We start from the raw sequence: 23,282 nt of genomic DNA on the forward strand, positions 1-23,282 counted from the left end.
TGAAAATAAAATTGACAAAATTATTTAACTCTTGACAGTAAAAGTCATATTTGTTTAATTGGATGTTATGAATGGAGCAATACTAACCAATTCCCTTGAGTCCCTTGAGGAACCCGCTAGATTCAGACTCCGGGTTTGAAGCCAAATATTCTGCAGCTCTAACTTCAAAAAGCCCTGTGGGAGGGGGAGAAAAGCTTAGTACAAGGTCCACAAGAAAATACATTTTGGTAAGAGGTGATTACTTAGAGGAAGGAAGAATGCATTCTCAAAGTATTGCAACAACAGGGCTACTGATAGGCCACTCCCTGACCTTTTCCCCCTCCCTTGCGCAACTCTTTGTCGTGGATGAAGCCGGAGAACATCTGCGTGTCCATGAAGAGCTGCAGGAACTGGCGGGCCCCACGGGAGGGGTGGGACTTACAGAAGCTCTCCCTCTGCAGCTCCCGGGTCCCGCTGACGCCCATGTGGAGGGAATAGTGGCCCACTAGCTCCACGAAGAAATGCACAAAGGCCTCCGACACCAGGGAGCTCAGCTCACACTGCTGGCCTGCATGGACAGATGGTAGGGAGGGGGATAGTCACTTATAAAAGTAGATGGTGTCAAAATGGAGAGGCGAGTAAAAAAAGCTTTAAGAAATGTCTTTCTACACAATTACACTTTATCCAACCTGGACAGGGAGACAAGACATTGTTTCATCAATGTTTTGGCTACAAGGCCATTTTAAGGTAATAGTTGGCTGTGCAAACCTGTGCAGTCTCCGTCTTGCCGTAGTATCTGCCCTCTCTCCTCCAGGATCTGCTGCAGTGCAGCCTGAAGCTTACTGGGCAAGATACAGTCCTCATCACCAAGCTGAGAAACAAGGAGTAGTTAAGAGGTCAGGGCAACTCACATCATGCAAGAGAACCTCCCACTGGACACAAACTGGTTGAAGCAATGTTTCAACGTAATTTGTCAATGTGGCTGTGAAATCTACATTGGATTTGAAAAAAAGTAATCAACGTTGTTGGTTACTGCATTGTTGGTTAAGGGCTTAAGGGCTTGTAAGTAAGCATTTCACAGAAAGGTTTACACCTGTTGTATTCGGCGCATGTGACAAATACATTGGATTTGAAAAAAAGTAATCAATGTTGTTGGTTACTTAAGGGCTTGTGTATGTAACCAATACAATTTGATATGCTTGTAAGTAAGCATTTCACTGTAAGGTTTACACCTGTTGTATTCGGCGCATGTCACAAATACAATTTTATTTGAACTTAATAGGCTTGCCGTATTAATAGCATTTGATTAGCTGTTCATGAGTTTTATGGCTTGGGGGTAGAAGCTATTTAGGATCCTCTTGGACCTAGACTTGAAACCCTAGGCCTTAGCTGTGTCGCTGATGATTACCATTATGTTATCGTGAGAATTATTGATATCTCCACTCAACTAAATATACTGATGAAAAATGTAAAAAGCAACAATTTCTAACATTTTACTGAGTTACAGTTCATTTAACTTCTAGGGTAGGGGGCCTACTAGGGTAGGGGGCAGCATTCGGAATTTTGGATGAAAAGCGTGCCTAAATTAAACTGCCTGCTACTCAGCCATAAAAGCTAGAATATGCATATAATTAGTACATTTGGATAGAAAACACTCTGAAGTTTCCAAAACTGTTTGAATGATGTCTGTGAGTGGCATGAGCTGATCACGCGCGCTCCCGTGAGAGTTAGCTTGCGTTTTATTGCATTTCTACAGACAAAGGAATTCTCCGGTTGGAACATCATTGAAGATTTATGATAAAACATCCTAAAAAGATTGATTCTATACTTCGTTTGACATGTTTCTACGACCTGGAATATGACTTTGTCGGAACTTTCGCCTGGACTTGCCCGCGCCTCGTGAGTTTGGATTGTGTACTAAACGCGCGGAAGAAAAGGAGGTATTTGGACATAAATGATGGACTTCATCAACCAAATCAAACATTTATTTTGGAACTGGGATTCCTGGGAGTGCATTCTGATGAAGATCAAAGGTAAGTGAATATTTATAATGCTACTTCTGACTTTTGTTGACTCCACAACATGGTGGATATCTGTATGGTTTGTTTTTGTCTGAGCGCTGTACTCAGATTATTGCATGGTGTGCTTTTTCCGTAAAGATTTTTTGAAATCTGACACAGCGGTTGCATTAAGGAGAAGTGGGTCTAAAATTCCATGCATAACAGTTGTATCTTTTAGCAATGTTTATTATGACTATTTCTGTAAATTGATGTGGCTCTCTGCAAAATCACCGGATGTTTTGGACCTACTGAACATAACGCGCCAATGTAAACTGAGATTTTTGGATATAAATATGAACTTTACCCGAACAAAACATACATGTATTGTGTAACATGAAGTCCTATGAGTGTCATCTGATGAAGATCAAAGGTTAGTGATTCATTTTCTCTATTTCTGCTTTTTGTGACTGGCTGTGTTGGCTGTGACTTGGCTCTGACCTAACAGAATCGTTTGGTGTGCTTTCGTCGTAAAGCCTTTTTGAAATCGGACACTGTGGCTGGATTTACAACAAGTGTATCTTTAAAATACTTGTATGTTTGAGGAATTTTAATTATGGGATTTGTTGTTTTCAATTTGGCGCGCTGCAGTTTCACTGGCTGTTGACGAGGTGGGACGCATACCCTAGTGAGGTTAAGGAAATCAGTCAATTTAAATAAATTCATTAGGCCCTAATCTATGGATTTCACATGACTGGGAATACAGATATGCATCTGTTGGTCGCAGGTAGGGGCATGGATCAGAAAACCAGGCAGTATCTGGTGTGACCATTTGCCTCATGCAGCACAAGATCTCCTTCACATAGAGTTGATAAGGCTGTTGATTGTGGCCTGTGGAATGTTGTCCCACTCTTCTTCAATGGATGGCACGACAATGGGCCTCAGGATCTCGTCACGATAAAATGCAATTGTGCTAATTGTCCGTAGCTTATGCCTGCCCATACCATAACCTCACCATTTGGCAACTCTGTTTAAAGCTGACATCAGCAAACCCGTTCACCCACACGACTCCAATCACGGTGTCTGTAATCTGCCTGGTATAGTTGAAACCGGGATTCAACCATGATGAGCACACTTCTCCAGTGTGCCAGTGGCCATCAAAGTTGAGCATTTGCCCACCGAAGTTGGTTACAATACCGAACTGCAGTCAGATCAAGACCCTGGTGAGCACGATGACCACGCAGATTAGCTTCCCTGAGACGGTTTGTGCAGAAATTCTTTGATTGTGCAAAGTTTCATCAGTTTCATCAGCTGTCACAGGCCTTTTATTGTCCCCAGCACAAGGGGAACCTGCTTCATGAACATGCTGTTTAATCAGCTTCTTGAAATGCCACACCTGTCAGGTGGATGGATTTTCTTGGCAATGGAGAAATGCTCACTAACAGGGATGTAAATACATTTGTGCACCAAATTTGAGCAAAATAAGCTTTTTGTGCATATGGAACATTTCTAGGATCTTTTATTTCAGCTCATGAAACCAATACTTTACATGTTGCGTTATACAATACCCAATACAATGGACCTGATCCCAGCCGGGGAGCCTACGCGACGCCGTAAAAGGGGCAAACGTAGCGGTCTCCTGGTCAGGCTTCGGAGACGGGCACATCGCGCTCCACTCCCTAGCATACTACTCGCCAATGTCCAGTCTCTTGACAATAAGGTCGATGAAATCCGAGCACGGGTAACATTCCAGAGAGACATCAGGGATTGCAACGTGCTCTGCTTCACGGAAACATGGCTAACTCAAAAGACGCTAACAGAGTCGGTGCAGCCAGCTGGTTTCTTCACGCATCGCGCAGACAGAAACAAACATCTTTCTGGTAATAAGAGGGGCGGGGGGGTATGCCTCATGATTAACGAGACGTGGTGTGATCATCATAACAACACTCAGGAACTCAAGTCATTCTGTTCACCTGATCTAGAACTCCTCACAATCAAATGTCGACCGCATTATCTACCAAGGGAATTCTCTTCGGTCATAATCACAGCCGTATATATTCCCCCCCAAGCAGACACATCGATGGCCCTGAACGAACTCTATCTGACTCTCTGTAAACTGGAAACCACACACCCTGAGGCTGCATTCATCGTAGCTGGGGATTTTAACAAGGCTAATCTAAAAACAAAACTCCCTAAATTCTATCAGCACATCGATTGTCCTACCAGGGCTGGCAAAACTCTGGATCACTGTTATACTAACTTCCGCGACGCATATAAGGCCCTCCCCCGCCCCCCTTTCGGAAAAGCTGACCACGACTCCATTTTGTTGATTCCAGCCTACAAACAGAAATTAAAACAACAAGCTCCCGCACTCAGGTCTGTTCAACGCTGGTCCGACCAATCTGATTCCACGCTTCAAGACTGCTTCGATCACGCGGATTGGAATATGTTCCGCATTGCGTCCAACAACAACATTGAAGAATATGCTGATTCGGTGAGCGAGTTCATTAGGAAGTGCATTGACGATGTCGTACCCACAGCAACGATTAAAACATTCCCAAACCAGAAACCGTGGATTGACGGCAGCATTCGCGTGAAACTGAAAGCGCGAACCACTGCTTTTAACCAGGGCAAGGTGACCGGAAACATGACCGAATACACACAGTGTAGCTATTCTCTCCGCAAGGCTATCAAACAGGCAAAGTCCCAGTACAGAGACAAAATAGAATCGCAATTCAACAGTTCAGACACAAGAGGTATGTGGCAGGGTCTACAGTCTATCACGGATTACAAAAAGAAAACCAGCCCCGTCGCGGACCAGGATGTCTTGCTCCCAGACAGGCTAAATATCTTTTTTGCCCGCTTTGAGGACAATACAGTGCCACTGACACGGCCCGCTACCAAAACCTGCGGGCTCTCCTTCACTGCAGCCGAGGTGAGTAAAACATTTAAACGTGTTAACCCTCGCAAGGCTGCAGGCCCAGACGGCATTCCCAGCCGCGTCCTCAGAGCATGCGCAGACCAGCTGGCTGGTGTGTTTACGGACATATTCAATCAATCCTTATCCCAGTCTGCTGTTCCCACATGCTTCAAGAGGGCCACCATTGTTCCTGTTCCCAAGAAAGCTAAGGTAACTGAGCTAAACGACTACCGCCCCGTAGCACTCACTTCCGTCATCATGAAGTGCTTTGAGAGACTAGTCAAGGACCATATCACCTCCACCCTACCGGACACCCTAGACCCACTCCAATTTGCTTACCGACCCAATAGGTCCACAGACGACGCAATCGCAACCACACTGCCCTAACCCATCTGGACAAGAGGAATACCTATGTGAGAATGCTGTTCATCGACTACAGCTCAGCATTTAACACCATAGTACCCTCCAAACTCGTCATCAAGCTCGAGACCCTGGGTCTCGACCCCGCCCTGTGCAACTGGGTCCTGGACTTCCTGACGGGCCGCCCCCAGGTGGTGAGGGTAGGTAACAACATCTCCACCCCGCTGATCCTCAACACTGGGGCCCCACAAGGGTGCGTTCTGAGCCCTCTCCTGTACTCCCTGTTCACCCACGACTGCGTGGCCATGCACGCCTCCAACTCAATCATCAAGTTTGCGGACGACACTACAGTGGTAGGCTTGATTACCAACAACGACGAGACGGCCTACAGGGAGGAGGTGAGGGCCCTCGGAGTGTGGTGTCAGGAAAATAACCTCACACTCAACGTCAACAAAACAAAGGAGATGATTGTGGACTTCAGGAAACAGCAGAGGGAGCACCCCCCTATCCACATCGACGGGTCAGTAGTGGAGAAGGTGGAAAGTTTTAAGTTCCTCGGTGTACACATCACGGACAAACTGAATTGGTCCACCCACACAGACAGCGTTGTGAAGAAGGCGCAGCAGCGCCTCTTCAACCTCAGGAGGCTGAAGAAATTCGGCTTGTCACCAAAAGCACTCACAAACTTCTACAGATGCACAATCGAGAGCATCCTGTCGGGCTGTATCACCGCCTGGTACGGCAACTGCTCCGCCCACCACCGTAAGGCTCTCCAGAGGGTAGTGAGGTCTGCAGAACGCATCACCCGGGGCAAACTACCTTCCCTCCAGGACACCTACACCACCCGATGTCACAGGAAGGCCATAAAGATCATCAAGGACAACAACCACCCAAGCCACTGCCTGTTCACCCCGCTATCATCCAGAAGGCGAGGTCAGTACAGGTGCATCAATGCAGGGACCGAGAGACTGAAAAACAGCTTCTATCTCAAGGCCATCAGACTGTTAAACAGCCACCACTAACATTTAGCGGCCGCTGCCAACATACTGACTCAACTCCAGCCACTTTAAAAATGGGAATTGATGGAAATTATGTAAAAACGTACCACCAACCACTTTAAACAATGTCACCTAATATAATGTTTACATACCCTACATTACACATCTCTTATGTATATGTATATACTGTACTCTATATCATCTACTGCATCTTGCCATCTTATGTAATACATGGACCACTAGCCACTTTATACTATGCCACTTTATGTTTACATACCCTACAGTACTCATCTCATAGGTATATACCGTACTCTATACCATGTACTGCATCTTGCCTATGCCGTTCTGTACCATCACTCATTCATATATCTTTATGTACATATTCTTTATCCCTTTACACTTGCGTGTATAAGGTAGTAGTTGTGGAATTGTTAGGTTAGATTACTTGTTGTTATTACTGCATTGTCGGAACTAGAAGCACAAGCATTTCGCTACACTCGCATTAACATCTGCTAACCATGTGTATGTGACTAATAACATTTGATTTGATTTGACTTATATTTTTGTTCAGTGTACTGTAGATTCACTGTTGCTATCGAAGTCATTCCAAAGGGTAGGTTAAACAGAGCAAATGAAATGTGACCATACTTTCACTCATATCAATGTTTAAGCTTGTATAGCATTTGCAAAATCATCAACAGCCATTGTTTCAGTTAAACCTAGAATTCAACTAAAAATAGATAATAGAATAGGCATCGGGTTTCAAACTCTGGTTGATTTAAAATATAATGATATTTAGTGATATTGAATTGTGTTTGTCAACGCAACCAAATATCAAAATTTCAAGGAGATATATCTTCTGTATTGATATTCACATCTGTGCCACTGACTTAGTTTGGCTTTAATTCCATTTGGTCTACAAATTAATAATTTATGTTGATTCACATTTCCATCAACCAAAAATCTAAGTTAAAGAATAGGGCCAAATCAAATGAACAGTTATTTGAAGTGCATTTAAAGTTTGATTTGATTTTGGTTGTGCTTGTAGATGGTTGAAAGCATAGTAATAACTATACTTTTGGCAGTCTTTTTGAGTGGGTGAATGTAGGTTGTAATCTCATTTATCAACGTCAACCAAATATTACCCTATTATCCACGTTGAAATGACATGGTGTACCCAGCTGCCTTGTTCCACTAATGACGTGAAACAAGGCAGCTGGCTACCCATATACTGTGCGTCATTGATTCTCCAATTTAAAAAATGTATCATTTTTATTTCACCTTTATTTAACCAGGTAGGCAAGTTGAGAACAAGTTCTCATTTACAACTGCGACCTGGCCAAGATAAAGCATAGCAGTTCGACACATACAACAACAAAGAGTTACACATGGAATAAACAAACATACAGTCAATAATACAGTAGAAAGAGTCTATATACAGTGTGTGCAAATGAGGTAAGATAAGGGAGGTAAGGCAATAAATAGGACATGGTGGCGAAGTAATTACAATATACCAATTAAACACTGGAGGGATAGATGTGCAGAAGATGAATGTACAAGTAGAGATACTGGGGTGCAAAGGGAAAAAATACAGTATTGGGATGAGGTAGTTGGATGGGCTATTTACAGATGGGCTATGTACAGGTGCAGTGATCTGTGAGCTGCTCTGGCAACTGATGCTTAAAGCTAGCGAGGGTGTATGAGTCTCCAGCTTCAGTGATTTTTGCAGTTCGTTCCAGTCATTGGAAGCAGAGAACTGGAAGGAAAGGCGGCCAAAGTAGGAATTGGCTTTGGGGGTGACCAGTGAGATATACCTGCTGGAGCGCGTTCTATGGGTGGGTGCTGCTATGGTGATCAGTGAGCTGAGATAAGGCAGTGCTTAACCTAGCAAAGACTTGCAGATGACCTGGAGCCAGTGGTTTTGGCGACGAGTATGGAAGCGAGGGCTAGCAAACGAGAGGGTTCATTTGCCGTGGTGGGTAGTATATGGGGCTTTGGTGACAAAATGGATGGCACTGTGATGGACTGCATCCAATTTGCTGAGTAGAGTGTTGGAGGCTATTTTGTAGATGACAACGCCGAAGACAAGGATCGGTAGGATGGTCAGTTTTACAAGGATAAGACAGTACTGTGCAGCCGTCTTCATCGACCTGGCCAAGGCTTTCGACTCTGTCAATCACCATATTCTTATCGGCAGACTCAGTAGCCTCGGTTTTTCTAATGACTGCCTTGCCTGGTTCACCAACTACTTCTCAGACAGAGTTCAGTGTGTCAAATCGGAGGGCATGTTGTCCGGTCCTCTGGCAGTCTCTATGGGGGTACCACAGGGTTCAATTCTCGGGCCGACTCTTTTCTCTGTATATATATCAATGATGTTGCTCTTGCTGCGGGCGATTCCCTGATCCACCTCTACGCAGACGACACCATTCTGTATACTTCTGGCCCTTCCTTGGACACTGTGCTATCTAACCTCCAAACGAGCTTCAATGCCATACAACACTCCTTCCGTGGCCTCCAACTGCTCTTAAACGCTAGTAAAACCAAATGCATGCTTTTCAACCGTTCGCTGCCTGCACCCGCACGCCCGACTAGCATCACCACCCTGGACGGTTCCGACCTAGAATATGTGGACATCTATAAGTACCTAGGTGTCTGGCTAGACTGCAAACTCTCCTTCCAGACTCATATCAAACATCTCCAATCCAAAATCAAATCTAGAGTCGGCTTTCTATTTCGCAACAAAGCCTCCTTCACTCACGCCGCCAAACTTACCCTAGTAAAACTGACTATCCTACCGATCCTCGACTTCGGCGATGTCATCTACAAAATAGCTTCCAATACTCTACTCAGCAAACTGGATGCAGTTTATCACAGTGCCATCCGTTTTGTTACTAAAGCACCTTATACGACCCACCACTGAGACCTGTATGCCCTAGTCGGCTGGCCCTCGCTACATGTTCGTCGTCAGACCCACTGGCTCCAGGTCATCTACAAGGCTATGCTAGGTAAAGTGCCGCCTTATCTCAGTTCACTGGTCACGATGGCTACACCCACCCGTAGCACACGCTCCAGCAGGTGTATCGCACTGATCATCCCTAAAGCCAAAACCTCATTTGGACGCCTTTCCTTCCAGTTCTCTGCTGCCTGCGACTGGAACGAATTGCAAAAATCTCTGAAGTTGGAGACTTTTATCTCCCTCAACAACTTCAAACATCTGCTATCCGAGCAGCTAACCTCCATCGGTATTTAGCCCACCCAATTTACCTACCTCACACCCCATACTGCTTTTATTTATTTACTTTTCTGCACACCAGTATCTCTACTTGCACATGATCATCTGATGATTTATCACTCGTGTTAATCTGCTAAATTGTAATTATTCGATTTCTTGCCTACCTCCTCATGCCTTTTGCACACATTGTATATAGATTCTCTTTTTTTTCTACCATGTTATTGACTTGTTTATTGTTTACTCCATGTGTAACTGTGTTGTTGTCTGTTCACACTGCTATGCTTTATTTTGGCCAGGTCGCAGTTGCAAATGAGAACTTGTCCTCAACTAGCCTACCTGGTTAAATAAAGGTGAAATAAATAAAAATATGTTTGGCAGCATGAGTGGAGGATGCTTTGTTGTGAAATATGAAGTCGATTCTAGATTTAATTTTGGATTGGAGATGCTTAATGTGAGTCTGGAAGGAGAGTTTAGTCTAGCCAGACACTTAGAATATGTGGACAACTACAAATACCTAAGTCAGAACCGTCCAGAGTAGTGATGCTGGACAGGCAGGCAGCGATCGGTTGAAGAGCATGCATTTAGTTTTACTTGCATTTAAGAGCAATTGGAGGCCACGGAAGGAGAGTTGGCATTGAAGCTCATCTGGAGGTTAGTTAACAGTGTCCAAAGAAGGGCCAGAAGTATACAGAATGGTGTCGTCATAGAAACTAGCATTCAATATCAGCGGCCCAATAGGATCTCAGTGAGAAAAGGAAGCGAAACTCCATAGCAACTATTACTTAGTGCATTTATTAAATATTCAGACCCCTTGACTTTTTACCCATTTTGTTTAGTTACAGCCTTATTCTAAAATGTATTAAATTGTTTTTTTACACCTCATCCATCAACACACAATACCTCATAATGACAAAGCAAAAACTGTTTTTTATTTTTTTTATAAACTGAAATATCCCATTTGCATAAGTATTCAGACCCTTTACTCAGTACTTTTGGCAGTGATTACAGGCTCAAGTCTTCTTGGGTATGACGCTACAAGCTTGGCACACCTGTATTTGAGGAGTATCTCCCATTCTTCTCTGCAGATCCTCTCAAGCTCTGTCAGGTTGGATGGGGAGCGTTGCTGCACACCTATTTTCAGGTCTCTCCAGAGATGTTAGATCGGGTTCAAGTCCGAGCTCCGGCTAAGAAACTCAAGGAAGGACATTCAGAGACTTCTTCCGAAGCCACTCCTGCATTGTCTTGGTTGTGTGCTTAGGTTTGTTGTCCTGTTGGAAGGTGAACCTTCGTCCCAGTCTGAGGTCCTGAGTGCTCTGGGGCAGGTTTTCATCAAGGATCTCTGTATTTTTTCCCTCGATCCTGACTAGTCTCCCAGTCCCTGCCACTGAAAAACATCCCCACAGCATGATGCTGCCACCACCATGCTTCACCCCAGGGATGGTACCAGGTTTCCTCCAGATGTGACGCTTGGCATTCAGGCCAAATAGTTCAACCTTGGTCTCATCAGACCAGAGAATCTTCTTTCTCACGGTCAGTCCTTTAGGTGCATTTTGGCAAACTCCAAGCGGGCTGTCATGTGCCTTTTACTGAGGAGTGGCTTCCATCTGGCCACTCTACCATAAAGCCCTGATTGGTGGAGTGCTGCAGAGATGGTTGTCCATCTGGAAGGTTCTCCCATCTCCACAGAGGAACTCTATCAGAGTGACCATCGGGTTCTTGGTCACCTCCCTTACCAAGGCTCTTCTCCCCCGATTACTCAGTTTGGCCGTGCTGCCAGCGCTAGGAAGAGTCTTGGTGGTTCCAAACGTTCATTTATGAACGATGGAGGCCACAGGGTTCTTGCAGACCTTCAAAGCTTGTGAAATGTTTTGGTACCCTTCCCCAGATCTGTGCCTCCACAAAATCCTGTCTCGGCGCTCAACGGACAATTCCTTTGACCTCATGGCTTGGTTTGTGCTCTGACATGCACTGTCAACTGTGGGACCTTATATAGACAGGTGTGTGCCTTTCCAAATCATGTCCAATCAATTGAATTTACCACAGGTGGACTGCAATAAAGTTGTAGAAACATCTCAAGGATGATCAATAGAAACAGGATGCACTTGAGCTCAATTTCAAGTCTCATAGCAAAGGGTCTGAATTATGGGGTATTGTGTGTCGATTGTAAATGTAATCCATTTTAGAATAAGGCTGTAACGTAACAATGTAAAAAAACATCAAGGGGTCTGAATACTTTCAGAATGCACTGCATAACGCATTCCTACACAATTTCCAGACTTTACAGATGGACCACTTAGAAGTTAAATCAGGGGGGAAATTGTTATTTTTCTCACTGATAGAACATAGGCGTTCATCAAATTGACAGGAGTTTCATTATTTTTATTTCTGGGTGTGGATAATCCCTTTAATATTCTCACTATATGAACTTGGACTACATCCAAGAGAAATTCAAGCTCTGGCATAGTGTAGTATGATATTAAACTCCCGAGTGGCTTAGCGGTCTAAGGCACCACATCTCATTGCTAGAGGCATCACTACAGACCCTGGTTCGATTCCAGGCTGTATCACAACCAGCCGTGATTTGGAGTCCCATAGGGCGGCGCATAATTGACCCAGCGTCGTCCTGGTTTGGCCGTCATTGTAAATACTAATTTGTTCTTAACTAACTTGCCTCGTTAAATAAAATACAAATAAATACAAATTTAACAATGTCACTTCAAAAGACAATCCTAGGAAAAGGACGGAGAGCAGACATGCACAGATAAAGTCTTCCTCATGTCCTAGTCACTTGTCATGTTTTGGAACCACACCCATCTTTCATGAGTCGCAATTAAATACAATTCAGTTGGTAGAGCATGGCACTTGCTCAGAGTTGTGGGTTCGATTCCCGCAGGGGACCAGTACAGGAAAAAGTAAAAAATAATGTATCCACTCAATAATGTAAGTCGCTCTGGATAAGAGCATCTGCTAAATGACTAAAATGTAAAATGTACACACCTGTTTGACAAACTTGTCTGCGCATAAATCTACAATAAGCACCTAGAATGCAAACAGAGAGAGAACATAGAAAATATCAATGACAACAGGAAAGCAGGTCAAAGTATTGGGCTTCAAATTAGACATCAGGGACTGTCTACCATTAACTGTTAGGAACTATTTGAAGTTTGATTCTCCAGTTATTTGTTAGTCTTACTGTAATGACGTTTATAAAACTACCACTAGGTGGCACAAATACTTTTAATTCTGATAAACCATTGTGTGCGCGACAGAACACTAAATAACCCTAACATTAACCCTTTATCAATGAACTAATCACTCATGTACTTCCTCATCAATTCTGATGAAATCGAAAATGCTGTCCTTTGTAGCATGGCCATCTAGTGACTAGCCACTGGGAATCAGATGGTGAGCTGTGTCACTTACCTCCTCTATGGGCAGCTCCAGCAGCTCAGGCAAGCAGGGCGCCAGCGCCCCCATGAGAAAGGGAGTGGGAGAGCAGCTGATGTCCAGCATGCTGGCGGGTAGCACAGGCACAAAAGTATGCTGCCATGTGAACGGGTAGAGCAGCGCCAGCGCAGCATGGCCACAACGAGACAGCACACTGAAGAGAGGAGAAAGGGATGAAAATGTTACATTCCAGAGAAGAGGTATTTCAAAGATAGAGTCCATACAGTCTATTCAATACAATTAACTCAGACTACACTATGTACTTATGAAAACTTACACACAGCACTTTCACACCGACCAACAGAAGAGCAAAACAAACAATACATTCCACCCTGAACCAGTACTCTGCAGTACCTGCCCTCCCACTGTCTCCCAAGTCAAGCTGGAGATGCCAGTGAAGCTGTGTGTACTAGAGGAAACTCATCACCTGAGTTTGTTAGCGATAAAGATGACCCTCCTCTCCAGTAGTAGAGAGGCAAACACCTGCAGGAGTCTCCCAACGCTCAGGCACTGCAGCAGGCTCTCAAAGTCCACGTGCTCCAGCCTCGAGTCCACCGGCCGGCACAGAGTCAGCACCTGACCACACACACACACCACGGTTGGCTATTGCTCGTACAACAGTTGGTTGCTGGGCTGAGACATTGCACATGATTGCAGGTGTTGTTGACAGTGTCCGTAATAAAGAGCTAGGTAGGAACTGTTACTTCTCTTAACATCCTGTAGTAACTATTTTCCTATAGTCCTAGGGTGACTTCCTCTTAGTTGTGATTGTGTTACCTCATTTCCTGAGCCTGGGAGGAAGCTCTTGACTGTGATGGTGCGTCCAGGGGCGGGGAAAGGAGCCTCCATGACACTACGCATGAAGGGGGACACCAGGGCAGGACAGATCTCCCTGCGCCTCTCTACCTCCTCCAAGATCTGAAAACACACCCACCCACACGCACACAAAGACGCACCCAGTATAACTCCATAACTACACCCCTAAACACAAAGACTATCCTGATGACAAGTATCAACAAGGGAATACACCAGGACTACATTAAATACTAGCTGCTTTCTTCACCTTTTATTTACACTACAGTCACACCTGTCCCCTCTCACCTGCACCGACTAAAACATTGGGTGGTACATAATAACACATCGTTAAATATATCAATTATCCTTCTCAAAACTCACCTTTCTGATTAGCTTGGGACATTTTTACAGGATTTAGTTTCAACCCTTTTCAATGTGCACAAGCAAGCTAAAATGCATTATATATGAAGAGTTTAATCAGACTGCCGGTTACCTTAGCAAACAGGTTGAAGCAGCCCAGTCTGCTTACAATACAGTGAACTTCAGGCAGTCTCTTCCCCTTTCCACAGGGCTAAATGGCACAAATCAACACAGAGAAGAGCGTGAAAACCAATCCTGAAATTCAGTGTCAATAATGTTATTGAAAGGCTATATCAACGCTGGCTTTCTGGGGGATAACAGAAACATTGCATTGTGCAATGCATTCAAAAAACACAAATCTAACATTCATCTACAATTTAACATTCGGACAAAATGTGAAATTCTTTTTAGTTAGGCTCATTGATTCAGAGGTTTTATGGCCTACGATTCAGATGGAGTATATCCTAGATGTTGAGTAAGCACTTTACTGCCAAGCTGTCACATGCATAGGCAGACACACACAAAACGTAATGACACACACACACACTCACCAGGATCTTACGACAGTAACAAAACCAACGGCTGCCATCCTCTCCCGTCAAGACAAAAGAGAAAGTTTCACTAGAGACAGAAGCATAGAGAATATGACAGGGATACACATTGTAGTAGAGTTAAGCAGTGTTCTAGGGCAGACTCCCTGGGAAGAAAACAAAGCATGGCATATGAACTGCAATCATGTTTTTCTTTGTCTGACTCACTAGATGTTCAACCTTCATTTAACATAACTTTCATTTAATTCTCAGATCATATTTCATTCTAGCACAGTGATTATTGCAAAAAAAAACGTGCTACTTTTAAAGTTTTGACCCGTTTCAATACTTATATAAAAGTGGTTGTTTCAGCACCCTTATATGAAAATCCTTATTGTACACCACTGCTACATACTGTGACCACAATGTGAATGTAACAGCAGCTTACCTGGGCAGGTCTCCAGATGGCCGCCAGTCCTGAGAGTCTGGGAAGCAAAACTTGGGGATGGCCTTCAGCCGATCTTCAGCTTCACGGGAGTGACGAGAAGACTTCGCAAACTACACCGTAAAAAAAGGAGAGACTCATTTTATAGACTCATTTTATTCCCTGGCCCGCAAAACAGGAAAAAGTAAAGAGAAACACAATGGTCACAAAAAACAAAGGCAACTCAAAACATTCTGGGGTTCCTTTGAGCCCATCCATGGTTTCCCCTATAAACATGTTTTGTATAAGTGTGTTCCGCCACCAAGCTCCGTTGCACCCCACCTGAAAGAGGTTGGCTTTAATTGATTTCAATTGACAATAACCTTGTTGGGAAACTGTTGCGTGATCTCAGGGGCGTAGGTGTTTCCCGGGAAACTCTTTCTGAGTGACACAACCACAAAGAGCTGGAAGAGTTGCTGTTGCTGGAGTTGGATCAGGTCCCTCTCCAGGGTGCGGTAGCCTGGCCTCCGCTTCAGCGTGGACTGGACATAGACCGAGCGTCTCGACCCTCCTAGTGGAGACAGTAAAAAATCTGATAAGGTGAATCTAACGGAACAGGATATTATATCTTGCTTTGATTAAGTGCTAATAAAATGTGAACAGAAAAGATAAAGGCACCCCCCCCCCCCTGAAAAAAACAAAAGACTAGACAGTGCTTTCCCCTTAATTTGGGATTGAGGCTTGATCTATACAACTTTAGTAGAAGGCGTGGGACATTGGCAGACGTTTTTAGAATGTTGAGATCAGTCAAACATTGATTTTGGAATGGACTTTTTTGACAAGAAGAAGGTCAATCCTATAGTAGTACCATTAGTGTTGTCCTCTGGGTCACTCTCAGTTCCACTGGTCTCCTCTGTTCAGAGCAGAAGAGAGAGTGCGCAAGAGAAAATGAGAGAGCGACAAAGCGCAACAGAGACACACAGACAGAGATAGAAACACAGAGCGAGAAACAGAGAGAGTAATAAAGGGATGAAAAAAAGAGACATTATAGGAGACAGAGTGTCTTTGTATTGTATTTGTACCAGTGACGGGATGTATCGCATCTCATGAATTGCTGGGTATTTACAGAAAGCAGTTCATCTTCATCTTGTAGACAATTTCGAGGGTAATAACAGTCATACCTCGAGCTGAACCGCCCTGTGCCTGGCTCTTCACTCTCTTTCGCCCTCGCTTGGCGTCAAAGATCACATGAATCTTATTGACATACTGGGTCAGAGAAACCACACACAAACAAACACGTACACAAAGATATACACTGAACAAAAATATAAAACGCAACATGTAAAGTGTTGGTGCCATGTTTTTTGAGCAAATCTTTTTTTCTTTTTTAAATGCCCCAAATTTTGCACAAGGCCAAAAAGCTAATTTCTCAAAAATGTTGTGCACAAATTTGTTTACATCCCTGTTAGTGAGCATTTCTCATTTGCCAAGATAATCCATCCACCTGACAGGTGTGGAATATCAATAAGCTGATTAAACAGCATGATCATTACACAGGTGCACCTTGTGCTGGGGACAATAAAAGACCACTTCAAAATGTGCAGTTTTGAAACATCTGGCATTGTGTGCAATTGGCATGCTGACTGCAGGAATGTCCACCAGAACTGTTGCCAGAGAGTTGAATGTTAATTTCTCTACCATAAGCTGCAGTACGTCCAACCGGCCTCACAACAGCAAACCAAATTTAACGAGGCCAGCCCAGGACCCCCTTCACTTGCAGGATCGTCTGAGAGGGGGTGGGTGAACGGGAGGGGGTGGGCTGAGGAGTATTTCTGTCTGAAATGAATCCCTTTTGAGGGGAAAAACGGATTCTGATTGGCTGGGCCTGGCTCCGCAGTGAGTGGGCCTGGCTGCCAAATCAATGGGCCTACACCCTCCAAGGCCCACCCATGGCTTATATGAACTGTAACTCAGTCAAATCTTTGTAATTGTTGCATGTTGCATTTATATTTTTGTTCAGTATATTTATCTGATACAAATAAATCACATTCATGTGACATATCATCACATTGTTGTTGACATACTTGTGATCTGGCAACAAACTTTTCTGAAAAGTTAGCGAATCAATAAATGCAATTCAAGCACAACTTCCTTGTTGCACTGAAAAACGTTTCCTCATGGGTACCTGTTTGGACTGGATAAGGCCATCAGTCAAGTTTCAACTTGAGCAGCAAAATGAGTGACCTGGATCCAGAGCCAAGCATACAGGAAGCTCAGATGTTTCTCCAAATGGACAACAGATTGTAGGCCTAACACTAGCTTGGCTTCTCTATGTGTAATCTTGCAAACAGACCAATACCACTAACATTTTAGGCTGCTATTCCCACTCAAAATTACAAAATAAAATAACTAATAGTTTGCGGTAAATACAATTTATACTGTGCATAAAATGCTTGTGTGTGTTTACCTGAGGCAGTCTGTATGTTTTGTGGGTGGTTGTGGGTCGCTTTGGAAAGGCAGTTCTGTGTGGGGCTTCAGTAGGGGAGGTAGGGGTGGGTGGTGTCGCTGCCAGTGTTTCCTTCCTCTCCACTCGCAACGTGAGAGGCTTGGGAGGGAGCTGAGACACAGAATACAAGGGGACTGGGTTATTTAAAGATTAAAGCATGTTTGTTTTTTCATATCAAACTGGGCTCAATTGAAATCTAATATCCTTTGAATCCGTTTCCATTACTACCTTTGGGGTGCAAGGGCTCTCTCTCTGTGCCATGTTCCAGGGTCGGGGACGCCTGATGGGGAGACACATAGTAGGAGACAGCTTGACATCCTCATATGGGTTGTCTCTGGGTCCAGCTGGCCAGGGTCAAAGGTGAGGGAGACAGATGACATACACAGCATAATACGCTAATAGTCCATGTTTAAGTCCGAATGGTCTTAAATGGCTGCCTTTATTTCTCTCCTTTCACATCCACCACTGATCTAAAAAGGACTTGATGTGACAATATGGAGAAAAATCTATATTCCAGTCATTTCTTTATCAGTGGTTACAACGATGGGAAGTAAGACTAGGAAAGAATTGGTTCCTAAGATTGTAAGATGACTCCGTCTGCCTAAGTGGAGTGTAATTTTTCACTTTGTGTCAGGGGTGAACTCACAGATAATGTCCTCATAAATGTTGTCGTCAGAGAAGGCGTGGAACAGGCCGGAGCGCCTGGCCCCACTTCCCAGTGTACCCTGCTGCGCTGTCAACTGCACCACATCCTCAAACTCAAAGGACTTCCTGTAAAAATGGAGGGAGAGAGGGGGATGTGAGACAGGTGCCACTGTCGCCCTAAACACAGTCTGCATTGTGATGTTCAATGTGTTATCCTCTTACGTTCAGCCAAAGGGCCTCGGCATTGGAGGGGTTTTCACAAGTTGATAGTAAAGATTATCAAATCAAATTGGTCACATACACATATTTAGCAGATGTTATTGCGGAATGTAGTGAAATGCTTGTGTTCCTAGCTCCAACAGTGAAGTAGTATCTAACAATTCACACAAATCTAAAATAATGGAATTGAGAAATATATAAATATTAGGACACTCAAATGTCAGACTGGGATTGAGTAAAATACAGTATATACATAAGAAATGAGTAAAACAGTATGTAAACATTATTAAAGTGACCAGTGACCATGTCTATATACATAGGGCAGCAGCCTCTAAGGTGCAGGGTTGAATAACCGGTTGGTAGCCGGCTAGTGATGGCGATAAAGACCGTAGGAGGGAGCGTCAGGGAGAGAAAAAAAGGGTGTAAAATAGAAGCACAGAGAGCATAAAGAAAAAATAATTCAACATGTGGCTAAGAGTTAAGGTCAATACGGAGAGAGAGAGCAGGAAAGAGAGTTACAAGAGTAAGCCTAATAGAAAGCAATTTGGATGGTTATGCTAAAGACGCATGGGGAATTCCATTCAAGATTGGCCCAAAGATGATGTTTTGGATCTTCCTGGAATTAAATCAATAGAAAAGGTCCTTAGGGGGTAGGTTTTTGGCATACCATTGAAGTCTGTATCCAAAATGATTATTGAGAAATAATGTGTGACATTTACCTAGGCCTTCTTTAAGACACTACAACGATAAATCAGTAGACGCTACAAAGGCAGTATTGGTGTCCTTTGAAACCTTACTGTGTGTTCATATGGAATTGCCCTCATAGAGAATGCAAACTGATAGAAAAATTAGGAGACTACATTAGTGGAATTCAATGTGAGAGCTGGTGTGTGTCAAAACAAACATGACCGCTGGACAGTTGGCTGCTCTGGAAGTAGGCCATATCCAGACAATAGTCTGCAATGCTGCCAAAGACTGTGTCATCACACATGGAGGGCGACCAAATGCTAGACTGACCCTTCTCTCACTCAAACTTTGCCTCTAAAACTCTCTCATCTCACTTAACATAAAACAATTTACAACTAAGGACACTGTATGAGAGCACAATAGCTCAGGACAGGGAAAAACTTTCAACAAATAATTGTTAACATGTTTTTGTATTACAAACAACCAGATTTTCCCTCGACTAAAGCCATTGCAAAAGTAAGATGCCAAAAATGTTCTGTTTTAAAATGGTAAACCAAACCTTCTCTATACTAGAGGTGTCAGTATCATGAACTTACCTGTTCTTTCTGTGTCTGGAAAACCCATTGCCACGGCTGACAGGACACAGGGGTGCTGGGAAGCTAGGTGTTTGGGCTATGCCACTGCACTTGGTGTTGGATTGGTTGGCAGATGGAATCCTGCTGTCCCGTTGGACCCAGTTTGCTGGGGTGCTGTCCCCTCCCTGATACTGAAATGTCCGTTGTGGTTTTGGTGGAGGGCGAGTCGCTGGACCCACAACACTCTGAGGCTCTGCTGAGGTATTTCTTCCCTTCTCCCAGAACAACACATCTCCCTCCAGCCTCCGCCAGAAGCCCCTTGAGGTGTAGAAATTACCTGGTGGCAGGCTCTCTCCATGGTCATCCACTGACAGACATAGGGGTTTGGTCCACTTAACTTCCAACACATTACCCACCTTCAGTTCACCATTGGTGGGGATGATCCTTTCTACTTGGAAGATGTCTGTAGTGTCTGTTGTAAGAGTTTGCGAAGGCGCTGTGAATGGCTTGGACACTGGTATTGTGGTTGAAGTCTTACTGAAACAGGAGTGATTCTGAGGGGCATCCGACTTTCTGCCAATGCCCTTGTGTCCGCACCGTGCTTGTAGGTTTTCCCTGAAATCCAAACCCAGGCTTCTGGCTTTAGAGAGGTTGGCTTTGCCGTGAGGTCCACCTCCCAAACTGTCGCTACATACTCCATTACCCAGGACATCCCCTGAAAGAGATCGGGATGCAACTGGTGCATGCGCTTTGACCCTTTCGGCTTGCCCATCACCGTTTGGTTGACAGAGGCCTTCCCACTGGGAAATCTTCTGCCTGATGTTGAGGCCTGGCCTCCCTAGGTCCTGGGTTAGAGGCTTCCCTGAGGAGGGGGCCTGCCAGGCCAGAGTAGGCCTTGATGGGTCCTGGATTAGAGGCTCCCCAGAGGAGGGGGCCTGCCAGGCCACAATAGGCCTCCCTGGGTCCTGGGTTAGAGGCTTCCCTGAGGAGGGGGCCTGCCAGGCCACAGTAGGCCTCCCTGGGTCCTGGGTTAGAGACTTCACTGAGGATTGGGCCTGCCAGGCCACAGTAGCCCGGCCCCGTCCCCCTCCACCTTTCCCCTGCTCTATGCCCAGAACCAGCATGGTGAGAGGGGGCACACTGCCAGCTCACCCTCACTGCATAGTTGGTGGAGGCATGAGGACCCTCCTGGTGTATAGACACACTGTTAAAAACAGTGAGTCTGTCCTACAACTGGTTTAACCACAGTAGCCTATGGAAAGCAAGGAGATCCACAGGGGTCTTTCTTCTATCGTTTCCTTTTTACTTTTAAACCCCTCTTCCGTTAAACAGGGTCGGTGACTGCTCTTTTCCCTCTTCTCCTCATAAAGAAGGACCTGCAAAGCAAAGGACACAAAAGTTATTACTCATCCATCAGCACTTCAAAACAAGTCAAGACAACACTCTGAAGAGAAAACAGTATCTATTGAGGATGACACTATTACAGTGCCTTCAGAAAGTATTCATGCCACTTAACAAAGTGGAATAAGTTGTGTTACAGCCCAAATTCAAAATTGATAAAAAAATAATAATAATAATCTCACCCACCTACACACAATATCCCATAATGACAAAGTAAAAACATGTATTTAGAAAAGTCCAAATGTATTGAAAATCAAATACAGAAAAGCTAATTTACATAAGTATTCACACCCGAGTCAAAACTTTGGAGAAGCACCTGTGGCATCGATTTAGGATTTGGAATGTCTGTATTCGCTTTGCTGGATGTGGGGATTTTCTCCCATTCTTTCTTGCATATTTTCTCAAGCTCTGTTAAATTAAATGGGGAGTGGTGGAGAACAGCAATCAAGTCTTTCCACAGATTTAACGGGATACAAGTCTGCATCACTTCTAATCCCCCATATATCTTTTTGCAAATATATACAGTACCGGTCAAAAATTTTAGAACACCTACTCATTCAAGGGTTCGTAGAATAATATAGATGACATCAAAACTTTGAGATAACACATATGGAATCATGTAATAACCCCCCAAAAAAGTCTTAAACAACACTAAATATATTGTATATTTGAGATTCTTCAAATAGCCACCCATTGCCTTGATGACAGCTTTGCACACTCTTGGCATTCTCTCAACCAGCTTCATGAGGTAGTCACCTGGAGTGCATTTCAATTAACAGGTGTGCCCTTCTTAAAAAGTTTATTTGTAGAATTTCGTCCTTCTTAATATGTTGGAGCCAGTCAGTTGTTATGTGACAAGGTAGTGGTGGTATACAGAAGATAGCCCTATTTGGTAAAAGACCAAGTCCATATTATGATAAGAACAGCTCAAATAAGCAAAGAGAAACGACAGTCCGTCATTACTTTGAGACATGAAGGTCAGTCAATACAGAACATTTCAAGAACTTGGAATGTTTTTTCAAGTGCAGTCGCAAAAACCGTCAAGCACCATGATGAAACTGGCTCTCATGAGAACCGCCACAGGAATGGAAGACCCAGAGTTACCTCTGCAGAGGTTAAGTTTATTAGTGTTACCAGCGTCAGAAATTGCAGCCCAAATAAATGCTTCAGAGTTCAAGTAACAGACATATGTCAACATCAACTGTTAAGAGAAGACTGTGTGAATCAGACCTTCATGGTTGAATTGCTGCAAAGAAACCACTACTAAAGGACACCAATAAGAAGAAGAGACTTGCTTGGTCCAAGAAACACGAGCAATGGACATTAGACCAGTGGAAATTTGTCCTTTGCTCTGGTCCAAATGTGAGATTTTTGGTTCCAACTGCTGTGTCTGTGAGACGCGGGGTGGGTGAATGGATGATCTCCGCATGTGTATTTCCCACCGTAAAGCATGGAGGGGGAGGTGTTATGGTGTGGGGGTGCTTTACTGGTGACACTGCTGTGATTTATTTAGAATTCAAGGCACACTTAACCAGCATGGCTACCACAGAATTCTGCAGTGATACACCATCCCATCTGGTTTGGGCTTAGTGGAACTATCATTTGTTTTTCAACAGGACAATGAACCTACACACCTCCAGGCTGTGTAAGGGCTATTTTTTCCAAGAAGGAGAGGGATGGAGTGCTGCATCATCAGATGACCTGGCCTCCACAATCCCCCGACCACAACCCAATTGAGATGGTTTGGGATGAGTCGGACCACAGAGTGAAGGAAAAGCAGCCAACAAGTGCTCAGCATGTGCGAACTCCTTCAAGACTGTTGGAAAAGCATTCCATCTGAAGCTGGTTGAGAGAATGCCAAGAGTTTTTAAAGCTGTCATCAAGGCAAAGGGTGGCTATTTGAAGAATCTCAAATATAAAATATACTTTGATTTGTTTAACACTTTTTTGTTTACTACATGATTCCATGTGTTTTGATGTCTTCACTATTATTCTACAATTTAAAAACTCTGACGAAGGCCGTGAGGCCGATACGTAAAGCTTATTAAAGAGCAGTGATACTATCAAGAGCAGTTTGCGGGTTCCTTCTTATTTCTCATCTTATTCAAATGTTACCATGTCCCTGCAAAAAAAGATAGCTCAGATGTGCGAGTGCCTTTTGAATGTAGAAAGTTGTAAAATTAAAGAAAAACCCTTGAATGGGTAGG

The 23,282-nt window shown here is 44.0% G+C and overlaps 1 protein-coding gene across 1 annotated transcript in view; it reads right to left on the reverse strand.

Annotated features, from left to right (window-relative positions):
* Positions 1-23,282, reverse strand: part of LOC129830150 (DENN domain-containing protein 2C-like) — a 34,824-nt gene that overhangs the window by 1,232 nt on the left and 10,310 nt on the right. The window contains exons 2-18 of the mRNA XM_055892450.1: positions 19,696-21,050; positions 18,195-18,319; positions 17,777-17,892; positions 17,510-17,659; positions 16,224-16,308; positions 15,911-15,955; positions 15,426-15,613; positions 15,067-15,176; positions 14,640-14,709; positions 14,222-14,299; positions 13,711-13,851; positions 13,361-13,509; positions 12,910-13,087; positions 12,484-12,525; positions 748-850; positions 311-547; positions 88-174 (exon numbers count right to left, since the gene is read on the reverse strand). Coding sequence (XP_055748425.1) covers positions 88-174; positions 311-547; positions 748-850; positions 12,484-12,525; positions 12,910-13,087; positions 13,361-13,509; positions 13,711-13,851; positions 14,222-14,299; positions 14,640-14,709; positions 15,067-15,176; positions 15,426-15,613; positions 15,911-15,955; positions 16,224-16,308; positions 17,510-17,659; positions 17,777-17,892; positions 18,195-18,319; positions 19,696-20,798 — 3,007 coding nt within the window. The 5' untranslated portion in view covers positions 20,799-21,050. The remainder of the gene's footprint in view (positions 1-87; positions 175-310; positions 548-747; positions 851-12,483; positions 12,526-12,909; positions 13,088-13,360; positions 13,510-13,710; positions 13,852-14,221; positions 14,300-14,639; positions 14,710-15,066; positions 15,177-15,425; positions 15,614-15,910; positions 15,956-16,223; positions 16,309-17,509; positions 17,660-17,776; positions 17,893-18,194; positions 18,320-19,695; positions 21,051-23,282) is intronic.

This window comes from Salvelinus fontinalis, chromosome 31, assembly GCF_029448725.1.
Source record: "Salvelinus fontinalis isolate EN_2023a chromosome 31, ASM2944872v1, whole genome shotgun sequence".
NCBI classification, from domain to species: domain Eukaryota; kingdom Metazoa; phylum Chordata; class Actinopteri; order Salmoniformes; family Salmonidae; genus Salvelinus; species Salvelinus fontinalis.